The following is a 22,144-nucleotide window of genomic DNA, read 5'->3' as shown; positions in this document are numbered from 1 at the left end:
TTGACCTCAGATGAAAAAAATGGGAACATACAGTATTACAACATACTGCTATGGAGCATTATACACAAAACAACCAGTAAGGGGAGTAACTGTATTGGCATGCAGCATTTTCTGTTCAATATTACCTTTTCTTTTTTGTTTTCTTCCCAGTCTAGACATATAGTTGTTATAAAAAATGCTTAGTTTTGTGTTGAACAAAAAATACTTTTATCTCTGACTAAACCATTTGTTTTCCAACAACTCACAAAATGATACGCATGAATCACGCTTAAAATATGACCACTGCGGAGAAACGGTTCATTAAACGTCACTTCTGTTATAACTTCTGGTTATATAGTTGCCTCTAAACACCATATTATAGACGAATATTTAATTGACACAAACACAATTTTAAAAAAAAAAGTGCAGTAGAAAATACAGTCTCTGTTTGTATGATCATACTCTGATACAATAACATTCTATATATAATACTGAATGTTTAAAATAATGGCTTATGTCCATATATGAAATTAACAATGTCAATGTTTTAAAGAAAATAGAAATAATATACTATTATATATATATATATATATATATGTGCTTAGTATTTAGCTTTAGGAGTTAGTTAAAAGAAGCAGCAGTTCAGAGATATTCACTCCTTGTCCTGCTTTATTTTCTCACCCTGTGTCCTGCTTAATTTATCATCAGTTGCATTTGTTGTTATAACGATGTCTTATCCTCATTTTGTCCAAGACCCACTGACTGTTAGATCAGCTGTTGCAGCATATGCACAAACATCCATGGGGCATGCTGGCAGAGGCATAAACGCTTGAACGCTCCACTCCCAGAGGTTAAAAAAAAAAAAGAAACTCCACATGTCGGGCACATTTATCTCATGTAGCGTCATATATTTCGTTTCCACTCAGTTGGAAGAGTGTTGAGAAAATGGAGCTGATTGCTGAGAGGACTGTGGCTTAATGTGGGTCTGCAGCAGATGTGGGCTCGGAGGCGTGGGCCTTCAGAAGGTCAACAACGTCGTGATGAACAGCTGCCTCTGCCACAGACTGGGCTGTGTGACCGTTCTGGGAAAGAAAGCAGAATATAAATGTAGGTTTTAAATCTGACACATTGCAGTGACTGTTGTAGCCCTCACAGTGGCAGTGCTGTATTGTGCTTAGCAACTATTGAACGTCACAATGCATGCTGAACTTTTCCTAATAACACCAGAGGAGCTGGATTAAAAGACCAAGTACTGAATTTCTTGATGCCAATTAAGTTTTACTAAAATTGTACAAACCCTAATCTTATCTACTAGCCCTTATCAAAGAAATTGACAACTGTTTATCAAATAATTATGGTAAAAATAGACTAAATATGTACTAAAAGTAATAAATTATCATTTACATTCAAATTTACTTAGAAAATGCCACATTAACAAAGCAGAATTGAGATAATGTTTGAATGTATGAAGAAATAATGCTTCAGTAAACAAAACGCCTTTTATTGTATAATTGTATTTTCTTACTATTTCATCTAAATGCAGTTAGGATGAGTAATGGCAACATTGCTAACATTAAAATACATTTTGATCCAAAATTTAAACTGTTTACTAATTAGATCTTGTTGCTTACATCCCACACAGACTAGAGTCCCTTAGTATATGGGTCACAGTTTGGTGTAACAGGAAAAAAAGAAAAACAAATGTCAAATCCAAGTGTTTTTTTTTGTTTTGTTTTTCTAAGCATACAATTCATTGAACCTTTATTTAGACAGGTTAATCCCATTGAGCCTCGAGGACTCATTTACAAGAGAGACCTGATTTCAACAAACAATGATGACAACAATGGACAACAATAGACATTTATAAAAAGGCATACAGATTTTTTTTTCTTTATACAAATAAGATGGCAAAAAGGAGTAACAAAAACAGCTAGATTATAAGGCGAGTGTAGAAAACTAAAAACAGGAACACGTCTGCATTGATCCTTGCCAGGAGTCCAACAGATTCTTAAAGCCACTTAGAGAGGTCAAGATTGAGAGCTTCAGGTCTTTTTGAAAGATATTCCAGGAAACAGGAGCGGAGTAGGAGAAGGCCCGTTTGCCAAGTTCAGTCCTCACTGAGGGAACACTGCAGGTAATAATGTCCTGAGAGCGCACGCTGTAGCTGCACTCACAGAGTGACATGTAGGAGATGTATGAAGGCAACAGCCCAAGAAGTGATTTAAAGATGAAAATGTACCAGTGAGAGAGACTGCGTGAAGTTAATGATGACCAGTTAACCAGTGAATACAGGGTGCAGTGGTGGGTACGATAATTCTCCTAGAAACAGAAAAACAAAGTATACTTGCGAGTGGGGAGGCTGTAAGGTAGAGCGAGTCATGTTGGATTTGTCACTTTCACTAAAAATTAAATAAATTACATAATGTATGAAGTCTGAACTGAAGACTTCTTCCTTTTAGGGTCATGGGGGTCACTGGTGCCCATATCCAGCAGTCACTGTGCGAGAGGCGGGGGACATCCACAACAGGTCTTCAGTCCATAACATGGCTGACATCCGGGACTGGATGGCTTTAAACTTCTTAAGCTTCAATGAGAAGAAGTCTGAGGTCATGCTGTTCCATCCCAGTGGCTCACTCATGAACCATGACATTGACCTTTTCTCTCTAGCCCCGCTAGAGAAACAAAAGGTCACTAATCTGGGGGTGATAATGGACCCGTCCTTAAAACTCAACAGTCACGTAAACATGATGGTCAAATCCTGTTTTTTTCAGCTGAGACGGCTGTCTAAGCTGAAGCCTATACTCTCCAAGAAGAACCTTGAGACAGTGATCCACACCTTCATAACATCTAGGCTTGATTACTGCAATTCACTTCTGTTTGGAATCAGTCAATCCTCCATTGCTCGTCTACAACTGGTCCAAAATGCTGCAGCCCGATTTTTAACTGGTACAGGCTATAGAGAGCACATCAAACCAGTTTTGGCCTCCCTGCACTGGCTACCCATTCACCTTCGGATCCAATTCAAAATTCTCATGTATGTTTTTAAATCACTGAACAGTTCCGCCCCATCCTATCTCATTGATCTTCTGCAGCCATATGTCCCACCGCGCTCTCTGAGGTCAGCAGACCAGATGCTTCTCTCAGTCCCAGAAACCCGTCGTAAGCTCAGAGGTGACAGGGCTTTCTCTGTTGCAGGTCCACGACTGTGGAATGAGTTGCCACTGAGTGTTCGGCAGGCTCCCACACTCTCAGTCTTTAAGTCTCGCTTGAAGACCCACTTCTATTCTCTTGCCTTTAACACGTTGTGAGTTGTTTTGGTCCGGTCTGTTCTCCACTCTGTTGGCCATTTTAGTTAGCTTCTGCTGCTATTTGTATCTGTATTTCTATTTTATGTTTTCCTGTCCGCTGTGCATGTTTGTTTTCTTTTGTACAGCACTTTGGTTGGCCTTGTTGCTGTTTTAAGTGCTCTATAAATAAATTGGTATGGTATGGTATGGTATGGTATGGTATGGTATGGTATGGTATGGTATAACATGGCTGACAAACAACCAGTCACTCTCTCACTCACACCTAGGGACAATTTAGAGTTACCAATCAGTCTAACATGCATGTTTTGGTCTGTGGGAGGAAACCGAAATACCCGGAGAAAATCCACGCATGCACGGAGAGAACATACAACTCCACCTAGAATGGTCCCATAGTATTTTACATCATTTTACATTGTAGCTGTTTATGTTAGTTTTTTTAATATAAATTTCTTGCATCTATTTTTTCAATTTATTTGCTTTCTTTTATGATTGTATACTGTTGTCTTTGTTGTCCACTGTTGTCATCATTCTTTGTTCAAATCAGGTCTCTCTTGTAAATGAGTCCTTGAGTCTCAATGAGACTAACCTGTATAAATAAAGGTTGAATGAACATCTCATACCAGAATTATTTTCATAACTGGCTGTAACTATCATACCCATCACTGCACCCTGTATTCACTGGTTAACTGGTCATCATTAACTTCATGCAGACTCTCTCACTGGTACATTTTCATCTTTAAATCACTTCTCCATATGTTGCATACATCTCCTCCTACATGTCTCTGTGTGAGTGCAGCTACAGCGTGCGCTCTCAGGACATTATTACCTGCAGTGTCCCCTCAGTGAGGACTGAACTAGGTAAAAGGGCCTTCTACTACTCCGCTCCTGTTTCTTGGAATATCTTGCAAAAAGATCTGAAGCTCTCGACCTTGACCTCTCTAATTAGTGGCTTCAAACATCTGCTAAGTTCCTGGCAAAAAACAATGCAGATATGCTCCGTTTTTAGTTATATATCGCTTTATAATGTAGCAGCTGCATTTGTTTCATTTTTATTTAATTTGTTTTATGTATTCTTTTCATTTCATATGCTTTTTATGATTTTCTATTGTTGTCTACACCTCATCTGTGTTCTTTGTTCAAATCAGATCTCTCTTGTAAATGAGTCCTCGGGGCTCAATGAGACTAACCTGTATAAATAAAGGCTGAATTAATAAAAAAAAGGTTGCTCTCTTTTGCTACATATGACTTCCATTCCTCTGCTTTCTAGTGCATACCTCCACCTTCTTTCAAGTTCTCTTCCATAAATCTTTGCCATACACAGTAAAAAAAAAGAATCAAACTACATAAAAATACTAATTTGTTGCTCCAGATACACCTTTAAAGGTAAATGAATGGTACATAAATGGGCATTTTCTTGCCATTAGAAGACTAAGCACTGAAATTCTCAATGCCACATTGAGAATAGCACATTGAACAATAATAGTTTTTGGGTTTTTTTACATTTTCTTTTCCCTAAATGTACATTTCTTTGCATCATAAGGTAAACAAACAAACAAAAACAACTTCAACATAAGCTAGTGTACCGTTTTAGGTTCATTCTTGTACCTTTATGTTTTTACTGTGTGCGTGCACCTTTCATCTCCCCCCGCTGTAGCCGTCCATGATTCTTAGTACCCTAAATTACCCACACAGCTTGTGTGAAACAAATAGGCAGAACTTTAAGCTTCTGTGTGGTAATCTGTACTAACCACTCATGCTGTGTTTGATGTGGACTGTAGAGAATCTAACATTGCTTATTTTCTTATAGCATTTTGCAGCATAAAGGTAAATAAAATGTACACATGCTTCTAGATGGGGACAGTGATTATCAGTGACTGTATCTGTGTACCAAGCCGTGGTGCAAATACATGTACCATTAAGCACATTAAATCTGAGTGCAAGCAGTAATATAAAGCTTTAATGATTTATTTTTACCTTAATAATAAATCTACCTAAATAAAAGATTTTAGAGAACATTATAGTTTTGTAAAGCGCTTTGAGTATCTTGATAAGAGAGAGAGTCGCTATATAAGTTGAGTGCATTATGTAAGTCAGAAGGAAATTAACATTCCATTAGATGTTTGTTGCATTCATCTAAAAAAGAGGAGATTAGCAGCTATCAAGCATTCAGGTCATGCTCTACTAGCTGTTTAATACAAATGAGAAATCCTTCTATGTGCAGGTGACCTTGTGGTTAACAGTCGTCCTAACGTGCAGCTGAGAGAACAAACCTCTCCAAACACGAGCACTTACAAACCAATCTTTTTCCAAAGTGAGAGGGCCTGTGTGCTTGACACTGACACATCAATCAAACCTAATAGACCTGAAAATTTCTCCAGCTGATCTCGCTGACAATGTTCTTCAGTAATATTTGTGACTTCCTGCATCTAGCTCACAGCATATCATGGCATGTCATTTGTCTAATCAAATACTAGATATTAGATATAACAAATGGGAGCAGATGAAGCCTCATGCTGAGAGACAGACTCCTCATCTCCAGGGTGACTGGTTGTCTATTTCAGTGCAGTTGTTTAGTGCTTGTTTTTTACTCAATTTAACCAACTTCCTACGTGACTGCTGGACACAGACCTGCTCATTTCATTACATATGGGACTATTTTAGTCTCAGCTAAAACTAAATATACCATAATGACAAGCAACTTGGTTGACCAACACACACATTTATATATTTTTCTGCATGCATTCTTAATTATACTGCAAATACAGTTTAATCAATGTTATCTTCATTGTGTCAGTTTACAACAATCCAGTCATTTTAAACAGATGCCCCAATTTTTTTTTACTACTTTTGAAGCGGAGGAGCAGAAGAATCTATAGTTTAAACATTTTTTTTTCTATAGTTTGGATTTAACTTTAATTCATAAATAAAATCTTAACAAAAATTTCTTAATTAAAAAATAAAGTGTGGAAATTTGCTATCACAATTAATAACAGTTGTTGGCATTCTACATAGATCGGAAATGTGATCGTTTTTGAATATAAAAACAAATCACCAGAAACATGGCTACCAAAAGCTGAACACCCCCCCCACCCCCCCGCATTGTTTAATGGAAAAAAATGCTGTCTTTTCAGCAAATGTTGAAGACATGTTGTTTAATGGTGTAAAGTACCTTATCTGTGAGGGTGGTATCACAGTGACCCGTCTCCAGCAGCAGACGAGCAATGTGTGTGTGTCCGTGCTCGCAGGCACACATCAGGGATGTAGATCCCTCGCGGTCCTGGGCATTTACATCCGCTCCACAGCTCAGGAGCAGCTTCACCATGGCAACACGGCCGTGGCTCACTGCAAGCATGAGGGCTGTCTGTCCTGCCTGGAGAAACAGGCAGAAACGGATTATAATGAGAACTTATCAGGGTAGATTTGGAGGTAAGACTCAGAGATGCATAGAGTGAGACATTATCAGAGATGATGGGGGAGTTGGAACGAGCAGAGGGACAGGAGAGTGAAATCTATGAAAATAAATCTGATGTAGAGGAATAAAAGTTATATTATATCATCTAAAACAGTGGTTCCCAACCTTGGTCCCTGAGGAACACCATCCTGCATGATTTAGTTGTTTCCCTGCTCCGTCACATTCAGTGATTTTATTCTTCAAATTTGCAGAAGTTTTTTAGTCACCCATTTATTCAAATCAGGTGTGCCAAAGTAGGGAAACATCTAAAACATGCAGGGTGGTGTTCCGCAAGGACCAGAGTTGGGAACCACTGATCTAAAACATCATCAATTTTGTCAGAAGACCCGGTCAAACAAATCAAACAAGAATTCCATACTAAGTGTCTTAAAATGGCAGACAATTGATTCAGACCCAAATTAAATGTTGTCTTTGGGGCAGTTATTCTACAATTTATGGTAATTAATTTTAGGCAACACCACTTTTCACATATTTATTTGTGTTAACTCATTTTGGTAATTAATTTTACAGTAATTATTTTAAGGCTGTGCAGCTTTTCTTGTATTTCTGAGAATTCATTTAAGGCCCTACAAATTTTCTAGCATTTATGCTAATTCACTTTTGGTCGCGCAGCTTTTCTTGCATTTACCGTAATTTAGCCGGTGGTTTCTCTCTGCCGAGAAGCAGCTGCCAGCTCATGGAGCTGTGCAGACCTTAAAGACAGTATGCTGGGTGAAGAAAACTAATATTATTGTTACTAAAAGATCATTTAAATATATCTGTTTTTCATCTTTGCTACAGAAACAAAACACAAATAGGTGAACCTCTAAGTATTTTAATTGAAATCCACTCCTCTGTATAAAATGATTGAATTTCCAAAATCATTTTATTGAGTAAACCCTTGCTTTTGAGTATTTTTAAGCTGCAAAAACTGCAGCTAAATATCTCAAGTAGATGGTCAACACTTCTGTAAAATTGGCTGTGGTGACAGCTAGGTGTCTCTCCCTGGGTTTGGTCCAGTGTTCTTAAGCTTATAATGACCTCCTTTTTCCTGTTGTGAAAAACAGTTAAATGTAACATGCATCCCTGCAAAGTGACCTACTTACATCATAAATACTTTCAAATTCCCCTGGGGTATTTACTCCATGCTTTTGTGTTCACATAAATTTACAGTTAGTGCAATAAAAACACCACATACACAACAGTTTCATATTATATATATATAAATATATAATTTAAGGCATTTGTTGCGTCTTTTATTACCTGTCTTGAGCGTGCATTGACATCCCCAAGTCTTAGCAGCTGCTGAGCTACCTCCAGATCGTCAGGGCTCTCAGCAGCTGTCAGAGCAGCCAGCATCACTGGAGTGTAGCCTGCTTTATTCACATTGTCTGTTTCACATAAACCTAGAAGAATGTGCACAGAAATAGTTATTGACCTGTGTGTCTTTATTTGGGTCAATCTGTTCTGAAGTCACTAGCTGACTGTGTGGTGCGTCTCACCGGTGTCTAGCAGCAGTTTGACCACAGGAAAGTTAGAATGGGACACACTGTAGTGGAGAGCCATATTCCCGTTGCCGTCTGTCAGGTTAACAACGTATGGCAGGAGAGTGGGGGTGGTCAATCCCACCTGTCGCAGGTATAATCTGACTGTGTCTGCGTCTGACTCTTTCTGACTGGAGACTTTGAACCACTCCTGGTAGAGCACCACCAACACCTGACGCTGAATAGAGATGGAGGAGAGAATATGTCACATTGAAAAAGCAACTGTGAACTTTTCTTTTTTTTTATGTTTTGGCCAGAAAAAAATAAAAGCATTAAATATAAAACACAAATCAGCCTTTTTAAAAGCATTATGAAGAAAATAATAGAAAATGCACATCAAATAAACATGTATTTGAATAAGTACAGCTAAAATGAAATCCGTACCATTTCTTTATCTGGGGATGAAACATCTTCCATGCGATCTTTGACATAAATGCATGCATCTATGAATCCTTGATCAACTTTCTCCCTGAGAAGAAAAACAAAATAAACAAAAAAATGACTTACTGTAGAGTAGTTTCAACTCATTAAACCTTATAAAGTTTTATATTAATTTCAATCTTACATGTGCAACTGTTTTGTCTATAATCAGAGCCTATAAAACATGAAATATATCTTTGGGTTTGTGTAAATTGGGTCAGAGACAAAAACTGGAAAATATAATATGTGCTCTACAAGCCTCCATAGCTCACAGATGAGTTTGCTATCTGACAGAGTGAAAGTACCTGCAGACCTCCGTAACAGTTTGCACCTTTTTTCCCTGCATGTTACCAACCTGAGTTTTTAAACTCATCATCCATTATGCATTTATATTTGAGTTTACATACAGCATGAATATAGTGAATATCTCAGTCAGTACAGTAGTTGACCATTCATTCAACCTTTATTTAAACAGGTTAGTCTCAATGAGTCACAAGAACTCATTTTCAAGAGAGACCATGAAGTACTCATAATGTAAAAACACATTGAAATGGTCAAACTGGCTCTGAATAAGTTCATGCAAATGCTGACTTTTCTTCCCAGAACCACCTGATCCCCTGGCCCCCGCCTCATCCGCATGCCAAAGACAAACAGGCACTCAGTCGAGAGACATCAGGAATAACGCTGCCTGTTTTAATTTCAAATTGCTCCATTCATTTATCCATTTCTTTTCTTTACCCACTATGTGAATGATCATGATTTTATTACAATACTTTTATGTAAATAAACCTTGTGGCTGACAATTACCTGTATGTTATTTTGGTATGCAGCATCTGTCTATTGGCAGCACTGCAGCCTCTACTAACAAAATAGTTACCCTAATCTCACAGCAAAACTGATCGGAAACTTATAAAAACAAGATAGTAAACATGAGATGGTTAATATTAGGCAGGTGGTTTCACAGTTGTGTCAGATTACTGTGTGTCTGTGAGCCTGATTAGGAGGATTTGTGTTGATCTGATGACAAAATATTTCCATTAAAAGCTTGAACTCTGTTAAACCTAAAGTCAGGTGCATTTTCAAGAGGTAGATATGAAGGCTCTTGTCCTCCTCACCCCTCATCTTGCTCCTCCAGAAGCTCATGACCACATTCTAAGTCCAGCAAGTCTCTTTCAACCTTTTTCTCTTGACCCACAGCACCTCCTCCTTCAGACAAGGCTTCTTCTGCTGCTGCTCCCTGGATCTCTGCTGTCTCCTCAGACTCCTTGTCCTTTTCCATCACCATCTCTGGTTCGGCTTTTTCGTCCTCCTTCACTTCCACTTGTGACTTTTCATCTCCACTGGACTCCTCGCTTGACGTCGTCTCATAGCTAAAATTTTAAAAAAGGATACATAAAAAGAAGGTTATTTTTTATTTTTTTAGATTGAGTGTTTAAGAAAAAAAAATTGAGTTTTATTTCAAATGTGAAAAAAAGCTTCAGTAAAGATGGAAACAGACAGAAATCCATGTCAGAAATCTGCTTCTTGCAAAGTTTAGGTACATATTGGGACCCCCACATTATATAAATCAATTTAGTTTAAGCAAAGGTAAAGTAAGTAATGCCGGGTCATTCACATCAAAATAGGGGATAGTTAAATGTTTGGCTTTTGCAGTCTTGGCTCGTAAATCATCCCTTATGAAATTAACCATCTACATTAAACAACATAGGAATGTATACTCATACAAAACAGGACAGACACTGCTTTGTTCAGTGAATAAGGGCTCATCAGATATTTAAAGCTATGGGGTGGATGGTGGTGTTTGTGTGATCACTGGGGTGTATCATCAAGGCACCTCTGTGGGGCCAGTGATCAGGTAAGACACACTGAATGCTACTGATTCATGCTCATTTAGTCACACACATACACTCCAACAAGAGGCATTTGGGGGCCGCAGCATTCCTTGGATTCCAGAGGAGCTCAAGGGAGAGCAAAGATAGGTTTGAACATCTAAAGAGAAGAAACACAAACAGTGGCCTGATTTCTGATGTGGAAAAAAGGCCTAAAAATAGTCAAAAAATATCGTTGGCGATGTCTGGATAAATACACTGCCTGGCCCCAAAAAAAGTTGCCACCTGGATTTAACTAAGCAAATAGGTACGAGCCTCCTATTGGATAATTACTGCATGGGCGATTATTTTTCAGCTGGCAACAAGTCATTTAACCCCCAACTGGTGCAATGAGTTGCTTCTCATTTCTTAAACAAGCATGTTGAAAGATGCATCGTGTGGTCGTGGAAAAGATGTCAGTCTGTTTGAGAAGGGTCAAATCATTGGCATCAAGCAGAGAAAACATCTAAGGAGATTACAGAAACTACTAAAATTGGGTTAAGAACTGTCCAACGAATTACTAAAAACTGGAAGGATAGAGGGGACCCATCGTCTTCCAGGAAGAAATGTGGCTGGAAAAAAATCCTGAATGATCGTGATCGGCGATCACTTAAATGTTTGGTGAAATCAAATCAAAGAAAAGCAACTGTAGCACACAGGGCTTTGTTTAATAGTGAAAGTAAGAACATTTCCACACGCACAATGTGAAGTCAAGGGAATGGAACTGAACAGCTGTTTAGCCTTAAGAAAACCACTAATCAGTGAGGCTAACCAGAACAAAAGGCTTCAGTTTACTAGGGAGCATAAAGATTGGACTCTGGAGCAATGGAAGAAGGTCATGTGGTCTGATGAGTCCAGATTTACCCTGTTCCAGAGTGATGGGCACATCAGGGTAAGAAGAGAGGCAGGTGAAGTGATGCACCCATCATGCCTAGTGTCTAGTCATCAATGCAAGAACTTGGTGAAAAATTAATGCAACATTGGATGGAAATAGATCTTGTGACATTACAGACGCTTATCAAAACAATGCCATGGCGAATACATGCTGTAATCAAAGCTAAAGGTGGTCCAACGAAACATTAGTGTGCAACCTTTTTTTTGGGGGGGGGGGGGACAGGCAGTGTATTTACAGGAAAAGGGGGATAGACTTGGGCTTCCTGTTCAAAGCTTATTAAACATATTAGTGCCAGTTTAAAAGGACAAAGCCAGAAAATTCAATATACTTGAGAACAACCATTGTGTATGTTTGCAGATCATTTCGCACCAGGAAGGAACTGAGCTCACCACAACATTCTGAAACAACACGGCAAAGGTGAGCGGGTCATAAAACAGTGAAGCTCAGGAATGCAAGAACAGGAATGTGGGAATTAAATAAATTTACTCATGGCAACCATTTCCTTGACATGCACGACAATGCCACTAAGGAATTCCAGGCAGACCTTTCCAAGTAAGAACAGAGGAATCAAGGATTAGATGAGAGCATGAGGAGAGAAAGATAATCTGATTTAAAAATCTAAAAATAAAATTACCCATTCCAACTTTTGTAAAAATAAAAAATAGGAGCCATACCATGCCATACCAGAAAGACACATCGCGTGGTCGTGGAAAAGATGTCAGTCTGTTTGAGAAGGGTCAAATCATTGGCAAAACCATACCATACCATACCAGCTCTATTTATAGAGCACTTTAAACACCTACAGGACCAAAGTGCTGTACACACAACAAAACAATCAATGACTGAAATATTTTATATACTGTAGTTTTATGCATTTTTTTTTTCCTTTATGGTATTTGACCTTTCAAGATATAAATAAACCTTTGAAAGTTGTAAACACTGAATTTTTCCAAAACCAGTTGTGAGCCTTTAGCAAGTTAAACTCTTATGCCCTCACAGTGGGACATGTCCAAAACACTTCTCCTGGAAGATGTCTGGAAGGTGTACATACACTTCAATTTACTTGCATTTTTGAGTCACCTTTCCACTTGAAGAAACCATTTTGCATTCTGAGGCTTCACACTAGTTGCATTTGGGCCAAAAAAATCCGACCCGGCCCCAGCCTGTAGCCATTTTTTCCGAACCCAACTCGACCGATTAACATTACAGGCCTGAACCCCCACAAAAAATAAATAAATAAAAATGTCATTTTTTTTTTAATTACCAGTAAACTTTTACTGCTTTTGTAAGCAAATCAGTTTGACATGACATTTTAAAAATGTACTTCAAAGAAAGGAAACGTATTTTCTTGTTTATTAACAAGTCACCAAATGAATATCAATGTACAAAGTGAATAGCCTAAAAAATCAAGTCTAAAGATAGGCTATTACACATATGAACAAAAATATTTTAGAACAAATTTTTGGGAAAAATATAGAACAAGGTCATTTTAATTGAACGCGCTGCTCGCTTCGGCTTTTGTAGCTTCAGATGCTGCAACTTCCTTCACCACAGATGACAGCAGGCTGCGGAGACGCGCACGGCCGGTGATCAGGTGATCCATCTGAGCTTAACTGGACTTTTTTTTTTTATCTCTTTTAACCATCAGTGAGATCTGACTCCTCCTCAACAAGTAGATTAACACACTTTTATATTGTGCATTCTTATACTGTATAGTTTTCTTTGTGCTGTATGATTTGTAAAACCGCATCAAACGCCTGTGACTGACCCGGCCCGCCCATCAAGCACATAATTTTTGGCCAGACCCAGCCCAAATTTCGGGCTCGTGTTAGAAATCGCAGCTCTACTTCACACTTTGCTGAAAAGTGTCCATTCAGTTCTTAAAGGTCTCACTCAATAAAGTCAGCACTCACATAATCTGCAATAAGCAAAGCTTTCAGTCCAAAGCTAGAAAATCTTGAAAGCATCTTATAATGCCCAAAAAAGTCTATCCACTATGATTTTTAACAGAATATGTGACCAGAAATGAGTCTGACTTTTTAATGGCAATAAGCTTTCAACTCTAGTTGTAAAGGGACTGACTGGTCCATACTGTAGTTAGGGACCCGATACCCAATTAACCCAAAACAAATCCCACAAAACGCCAGAAGAGACATGTTTATAGCCTGCTCTGTGTCTACAGAAAAAAACTGGCTGGACTAATTGGTTTGACAAAATCTAAAAAGTTTGTGTAAAATTCCATGGAAAGGACAACCAAAGTGCTTCTCCTGACTTTATTTCCCACGCTGTTTTCTCTAACAATCGGAGAAAATATGTAAATGGTTACTGATTCAAATATAATTAATACAGATGGTTAAATTAATCCAGTACCAATAAACATAGAAAATTACAAATGGTAAAATATACCCAAAACCACATAGAAGCACATCAAAAATTACAAATTATTATGTTGATTAAAATAAATACTTTTACCCTCCGTTCACTCCAACAAACTTCAGGTTTTTCTTAGTTCCCCTGCTTCCCTGCTTGTCTGCAACACCATTTTTCTTCATAATAGATTTGAGACCTGGTGAAAAAGAGAAAGAAGGATAAAAAATTAGGAAAGAAAAATATATGATAGGTTTCTGAAAGCTCTTTCACAAAACACTTCAAGCCAGGTCTTAAGACGCCTTCTGGCCACCACAGTGTGATTTGTGAACTGGCCAAGGTGGCAAGGGTTGTCAAAGACAACCTACCCTTGATGCATTTTTGTGCCAATAAGTGAGGTAGTAACAGAGTTGAAATGACTGACGTGAAAAGATAAGCTGGCTTCGTAGATCCATAATATGATGAAGTGATGACATATGGACTGTGCAACCACTGGTCAAGTGCCTTGAAAATACCTTGAGGAACTGAGTTACAGTGTGTGTTCTATAAGTGTAAAGAAAAGCTATAGGGAAAATGAGTTAGTTTGTGAGATAGTATTTTAACATTTTATGCATTTTATTTGACTTGGTTTAGACCAAACTAAAACGATGGCATTAGAAACCTATGCTGAAGTCTGCAGAATATGTTGACATGGTAACAATGTTACTGTTACTGTGACAACTGGCTCTATAAATTATTTTGACCATGAGAAGCAAAACACAAAAATGCTGGAGAGAGCAAGTACAATAAAACAAACAAACAAATGAAAAAAAAAAAAAAAAAAAAACACAAGCTCACAAAAGGCAACAACAAATCCACAAATGCAACAAAATTAAATAATGTATTTATCCTATATTTTATGTATTATTATAAAGTCATAAAAGTTTAATAAAGGCAGCACAGGTGAACGTTTGTTGTTGAAAGCATTAATTTGGTAAATGTTCCTTTGCATGTACCGCTTGTTTCTGGGTCTCTGATTGTCATTTAATTTGAGCCTGGAATATACTATAATAAAAACCACCGGATTGAAATTTAAAATTTCAACTGATGTGGAAACACTATGAAAACAAAGGTAGGAGAGGCCTGGCACCAGTCTACACACTAATAAAACCAATGTGAAAGGAACAACGTAACAAGATATTTCATTATGTAAATGTTGACAGTTACTAGAAAATTAAGATTGCTATGATAAGCTGAACAAAGTCTTTTATTAAAATCTCCCTGATATATGCTTTAAGCTTTTCTTGTGGTCAGCATTATACAAACTCCCTGATAATATACAACCTTGACATTGTCAGGCCTGTTTATGTATGTAACTGGCTAATAATTGATTCTGCATAGGCTCTTTTTGCTGACTCCCCTTGGCGTTAAGCCTAGTATGGCTGCCCTAGTTGTGTCTTACAGCAGGCATGGTGCATTGAATCTGTAATGCTCTTTACAAGTACACAGATGTGGATTTGTGCCAAACAACACCGTCTATAACGAGTCAGACAAGAAGAATGATGCTTTTAGATTGAGTACCTCTCAAGAGACGGCAACAGAGAGCAGAGTGTAAAAGGTGTAATTAGAATTTGATTGTCATGTTACATTTTAATAAACAAATGATTATTTTTATTTAATACACAATGATTTTAACATTTCCTTTAGTTTGGAGGAGATCCTTTGAGATATGTTAAAATTTAGCTCGTGCGAAAATCCCCAAAGCTTATTATGAGTTTCAGATAAGTATTAAAAGTGAGGTCGCCGGTGCCACAGGAATGTTTTTTCATGTCATTACACAATAATGGAAACAAAAGCCAGGCTGGGATTTTAGGTGTCCATGATAACACTGGCGAAACACTGCCAGTTTTAAGAGAGCACATGTAGTAAAATTGAGGCATACACACCTCCCATAAATGCATTCCTGTACACAATACTCCCAGAACTGAACTGAATGTGAACTTTTTTTTAACATAAATTGTGGTTTGTAGCTCAGGCTCCTGACTAGAAACACAACAGTTGAGACGTCGAGGGAAGAAAGAAAAGCACCATCTGTTTTATGTATGAGTGAGAGTCTGTGCTTAAGAGTCCTCTTGGCTGTCGATAAGCGTGGGTTTTCTTTAATGTACGAATGTGGGTTTCTGTATGATGTGTATAACAAGAAATAGGTATTTGATGTGCCACGGGGAGTCCTTGAACCATATTATTATTCCAGGACTTAGTAATGTATATTTTTCTTCCTTAGTAACAGCAAGAAGTGATCACTACATTTTAGAAAAATAAAGTGTGCATTGCACAAAGTCATTCAAATGTCAATACATATATTTAAGTTGCACATGATAAGCAGTAAAGCAAATTGTGCCAAGTGATAAGCACATAAAAAGTAGATTGGGAGGAGATTTGACTTGTAGATTGTTAGGAAAACTTTACAGGGAGATGTGCTAGAACAGAAGATTAACTACAATCAATAAAGTAAACAAAAGCACACAAATATTCACTTGGCATGGAAAAACTCTCTCCTTTGGGGACAGTGTGTGAAGGTGACACAAAATGAAACATATTATCAGTGAGCAGATATGAACAGATGCTAGACAAACTGCAGTCAGTGAATTTTGTACTTTGCAACATTTCTTAACTAAAAAAAACTTAATAACCTAAAAAAGACTTGTGTAAATAGCTATACACTTACCACCTTTAATATGAATTTCACAAGAGAAATGAATCAAATGTATGAACTTGTTCAAAAAAGTAACAAAAACTAAACATGACGTCTACACAACCCTGTAGGGCTTGTAATCTGATTAAATCAAGTTCATCAACGCCAGTGGGATGCTTTTAATCAATATTTGATTTGATGACATTTCTTTTGAGTACATGGTTTCTTAATAAATGAACAAAGACTTTGGGGCTTCAAGTTACTCAAAAAACCATCATACCAAAAATACTCCTTCTTTTTGTTAGTTTGGTGATAAGAGTGTCCAGAGAAATGTCTTATCACAAGCAGAACTGGTTTGTTCCACTTTGGAGTAAGCTGTTGGGGGAAGAATCAGTTTTGTTGTGTGTTTCCTTGACTGATGAAGCCTTCCGGACTGAAGGCGAAACATTTCAGCACAAAAAAAAAAAGAAACTGTCCAGATGACCTGACTGAAAAATGTTGGATTGTATACCTGGATTATTGAGCCTGGACTTTGTTCCAGAGAAATGTGTTGTTTTACAGTAATGAGAGTAATATATATGTGTTTGAAACTGGTGTCCCTCAACAATGAGATCATATGTGTGTAAAATTTAATTTTATAATTGAAAGTTAAAATACAAATTGGCACAGCAAAAATGTAAAAAAACTACCATGCTAATCATTCTGACCATGCTAAGCTGCATCATCACCCTAAGGGGAGTAAAATATTACTCCCCATGATGATGACATGTTATTAAGACTCCTACTTGATGGGAGATCATAAAGGATATGTTGTAATTAGGCAACAATAGCTAATACAGCTGCAGAGCTTTGTGATTGGAAAATGTCTGGAAAACGAGACGAGGAGATTTAGCTCATTGTTGTAAGCAGATAAGCAGCTTTTTGACAGTCAGACTCATCACAGGCCTACCTTGTTCTTGCTGTTTGCTCGCGGCAGCTGCTTTTTGTGCTGGAGAGTAGAAGGCAGACAGGACACTGAGGGAGCTGACCAGCTGACTCTGAATAGAACTCATTTTCGAAGCTCCAGGCTTTCCAGCTTGTTTTGTTGTTGCTGTTGCTGCAGGGACCGTTTTGCCTACGGGCTTGGCTGGAGTTCCCTTTCCAGCCTCTGTCTTTTTAGTTGTGGTCTGTTTTTGTGTGTTGGGGCTTTCCTGTTGAGTGGTCGTCTGTTGAGCTCCAGAGCTGCTCCCCAGCTGTGCCCACTGTTCCCCGAGAAGCCCTGTTAATCGAGTAACAACTTGTCCCAAAGCGGCAGGGGACGTTGGCGATTCACTGGAACCTCTGCGAGCAGACTGAGACTCGCCAGATTCCCGACGTGAAGCTTTTGCTTCACTTGAACCTCGACGCTGAGTTGATTCACTAGAGCCTCTTCGAAGGGACTGTGTCTCACTGGCATCTTTCTGAGACGATGGAGCCTCATTGGAGCTTCTACGTGAGCTCAGAGGCTGAGCATCACGGGTTGGGCGAGTTTTTGTTTCTCCTGATTCACGACTGTGTAATACACTGGATCCCTTTTGTGTTACTTTTAGCTCTTTTGAGTCCCGGCGAGATGCAGTTTGAGACTTAGAATGGGCTTGAATGGATTTACGCCTTACTTGAACTTCACTGAAGTTTGGGGAAGGGCTTTGAGTATCAGCCTTGGGTTGTGCAGGAGACTGTTTCTCAAGTGACTCTTCAGGCAACTTCTTGACTTGGCTATGGTCTTCAACAAGAGGCACATATGGTGTTTGATGTTTTTCCTGTGATTCAGAACACTGTACTGACGAATGAGCCTCTGGCTGGGTTTCAGTCTGACCTTTTGTCAGGGTCTGCTGTGCTTGCGTTTCACTGGATCCCTTACGAGGGCGCACAGGTGCTGCCTGAGGTTGAGGGTGGGATGGCTGTGCTTGCTCTGCCGAAAGCTTCCGACCTCTTTGTGGTCTAACAGGAGCTTCTGTCTTTACAACTGAACTTTCTTCTGTTACTACAACACTGCCCATGATCACACTTTCTTTGACTGTTACACACACACTTTCTTCTTTTCCTTGTTCCTTTTTTTCTGTTGATTCCCCAGCAACCTTTTGGGGTTCAACCATTTGTGCACTCTTTGAGGGAAGAGTTTCTTTTATTTCTGAGTCATTTTGAGCAGTGATAACTTCAATTTTATTATCCCCTGTTACAGAAACAGGACTTGAACACACAGTAACTTGATTTTCAACAGCTGAATCTAAAATTTCTACATCTTTGCCTTCAACAGCTGTAACTGAATTATCTGTATAAACTTCTAGAAAACTTTCATCATTTTTTTGAATGACTTCTTCTGTACTTGTGTCTTCTGCTATGTCACTGACCACAGGGCCTACATCTTCTCTTTGCCTGCTTTCATTTTCACTCACTTGATCTGCTTCTGCATCTCTGGTTGTATTGTTGGACAGTCGTCTTTCTGTTTCTATTTGCTGGTCAGTCCTCTGTGCTACCTCTGTCTCTGTGACCCTATCCACAGTTCCCACCCTTTCAGTTTCTGTTTCTCTATCTACGCTGCTGGTCCTTGGTCTATGTGGATGGTCTGTTACTGTTTCTCCCTCTGTTTCTGTCACTTGGTTTACCCTTTCAGCTACAGGTGTCTCAGTCATCTGATCCTGAGTGATGATGCTCTCAGTTACCATTCCTCGTTCCATGCTGTTGGCTCTGGGTCGAGGTGGTATCGCCGCTATTACCTCTGCCTCTATCTCTGTTTCTTGGTCCTGTGTGTCAACTTTACTTGTCAATGTTCCCTGATCTATACTTACAGCCCTTGGTTTGGGTACAATCACTTCAACACATATTGTATCTGTATCTGTCCCCTGATCCACAGTAACAGGTGATTCTGTCTCTTTGTTTTGGATAGTGAAATCAATGTTTTCTGTGACAGTGCCCCTATCAACACTTTCTCTTCTTTGCCGCTCTAGTACTTGGGTGGTACAACTTTCCACTCTCGTTCCCTCACTTAGCTGTAATATTCTCTCCTCTTTTGCTTTGTTCTCTTTGATTTGTTCTTTCAAAAGAGTGTTAGTTTTCTCTAGCTCTTGGCTAGCCTGAGTAAGTTTCGCCTCTAGTATTATAAGCTTCTCCTGCAGCTTTTGCATTCCATTTTGGTCCTCAAAGAGTCCTTCTTTTGCTGAATTATTAGCTTGACTACAGCTATTTGCAGTCTCTTTTCTAACCACTGTAAGTGATACTAATTTTTGTTCTTCAACGTTCTTTGATAGTGTTTCTACTGCATGCTCCAGTGTACTTTTTGGGGTCTCTTTTTGTTTGTCTACTTTTTCTGATGGTTTAGTTTGTTGCTGTGACATGGTAGGCTCCTTCTCTTTTGGTAAATCTTTTGTTCTTTCTGTCCCACCTTGACTCTCTTTTGCTGTTACTGGCACACACTCTGGAACTGAGCCTCCAGTAGGTTGTGTTGCCACAGCTAACTTGAGGCCTTCTGAATGTCCATGTTCTTCAGAATGACCCTTTACCTCTGTATCATCAATTGTTGTTACTGCAGACAATGATGTAGAAACTTGCACTTGGGACTGAGTTTGTAGCTGAATTAACAGCTTCTCACGTTCCTCCGTCAAAACACAGATTTTAGCCTTTAATTCTGGTATTGTTTTGACCTGCTCTTCAAGCTCTCTGACTCTCTTCAAAGCCACTGTAATCTGCTGGTGAAGACCTGCCCGATCCTGTGGAAGACACCGTCTTTCGATTACATCTGGTGAAGCACGGAAAATGTTCTCTGTTGAGCCATTTTCTGGTGTGGCCACAGTACAGTCAGGGCTGCTTGAATCTGAACCTTTACGCTGCTGAAGGGTGATGGGCATGCTTGAGGCTCTGAGGAGATTTGGACGACTTTGCATTGCAGCAGTTTTATCTTCAACAACTTGAGGCCCTGTGGTTGCTTCATCTCTGGATTTAGTGGAAATATATCCACTTCCTTGACAGGTTGTCCCTCTGCTGCTATGGGTGGGGATTCCCCCTTCACTAGGCCTGAAGTCAAAGATTTGCTGGACCTCTGTCACTCGTGATTTAGGTTTAGTTCCCAACGTGGATGTCCCAGACCATGTGCTGTCCTTTTCCTTAAGGGGAGCCCTGACGCCATGCCCAGGGAGGCTAAAATTTCTTGGCAGAGTGCTGAATTTAGCTGGGCCCTTCACCCGGCGCTGGATGTGAACTCTTTTGATGGTATTGCCTTTTTCAATATCATCAACATATTTGAGGAAGTCAAGATCCAGGTGGAAGCCATAGGGTGTCTCCACTGAATAGGGCAGTTGCTTCCTCTGGACACCACCATCACTGGCTTTGGACTGGAAGCCATTGGCTGTAATGAATAAACATAAATAAAATGTTGTAAAAAAAATTGTTAAGTGTATGAACATAAAGTTTCACTGATTAATATAATAATTTACACTCAAAATGAGATATAAAACAATTCAGATTTGAGAGTAAAATGTAATTAGCCAAAGATGAACAAATTACAGATTATTATCAGCTTTATTATGTCTTTCCACTCATACAGGCAGGCTATAATAGGGTGTACCCATGGTTTTTTAATATGTAAAGCCATATCACTTACTGGGAAGTAATTATCATGCAGCGAACGTGCCAAAACAAACGAGTCACCATGTAAAATGCGGCTCGTGTTGTGCCAGCTTATGCATACAGTATGAGACAGGGGGTGTTTATCACCTGAAGGTAATAAGCCGTTGGCTGCTGTTAGGCACGTACACAATAATGAAGCTAAATGTTTTACCTTTTGTGCTGGATAATGGCTGCATAATGAACAAAAATAGAATTTGGCATGACTAATTACGGGTGTTGCAATTGAGGGAATAGGATGTGAATTGCAACACATGTTAGAAACAAGGGCATTGTTTGTTTAACCACAAGCTTTGTGCTACTCACCACTTTTCTTGTCCATCATGAGATGCAGAGTTCTCAGTCATCTACCTGCGTTTTGTACAGTTGAAACTGGCAATCTGGATGAAACAGAACAAAAAGTCATGTAGGGAGAAGATTATGATGACATTATATATACAGTATATATATATATATATATATATATATATATATATATATATACTGTATATATATATATATATATATATATATATATATATATATATATATATATATTGTATATACATACAAACACATTTTAAATTAAGAAAAAATAATAAATGTGTTAAATCGTTGGTCCAATTGGTGATTAAATAAGGAAGAATCAATTTAAAAAAATGTAAAGCCTTTTTTTTTGTCAACTAAGAAATTTATAGTGTTTTAATCAAATTGACAGATAAATAGGCAGAGCACTTTTGTACAGTCTCTGCAAATCAAATAAGATTCAGATTTTAACTTGTGAAATACGTAATTATTATAATCATATCTAAAATGCACAGTGCAAGTGTAACCTTTAGCCCATTTAAATTTGATAAAGTTAATAAAGTTAAAGCCCGTTCTGGGCAGGCACATAAAAGGGGCTATTTGGTGTCACTTTTTGTTCCAAATCAAAAAAATAAAAATAAAAGCAGAAAGTGAAAGCTGTAAACTGTAGGGTATCATTCTGAAAAATTAAAAGCAATTCAGAATGTGGAGTCAA

The 22,144-nt window shown here is 38.5% G+C and overlaps 1 protein-coding gene across 1 annotated transcript; it reads right to left on the bottom strand.

The window, feature by feature from the left end:
- Positions 1–929: 929 nt before the first annotated feature.
- kank4 (KN motif and ankyrin repeat domains 4) lies at positions 930–21,089 on the bottom strand. Its single transcript, XM_037698010.1, has 9 exons — positions 21,086–21,089; positions 17,456–20,866; positions 13,938–14,031; positions 9,818–10,072; positions 8,667–8,751; positions 8,241–8,460; positions 8,002–8,144; positions 6,457–6,657; positions 930–1,061 (listed from the first exon to the last, which is right to left on the bottom strand). The coding sequence occupies exons 1-9, from the start codon at positions 21,087–21,089 to the stop codon at positions 954–956; spliced, it is 4,521 nt and encodes a 1,506-aa protein (XP_037553938.1). The 3' UTR covers positions 930–953.
- Between the last annotated feature and the right edge of the window lie 1,055 nt (positions 21,090–22,144).

This window comes from Nematolebias whitei, chromosome 3 (assembly GCF_014905685.2).
Source record: "Nematolebias whitei isolate Nwh7 chromosome 3, NemWhi1, whole genome shotgun sequence".
In the NCBI taxonomy this organism is placed as follows: Eukaryota; Metazoa; Chordata; class Actinopteri; order Cyprinodontiformes; family Rivulidae; genus Nematolebias; species Nematolebias whitei.
This window is presented reverse-complemented; position numbering and strand designations above follow the sequence as displayed.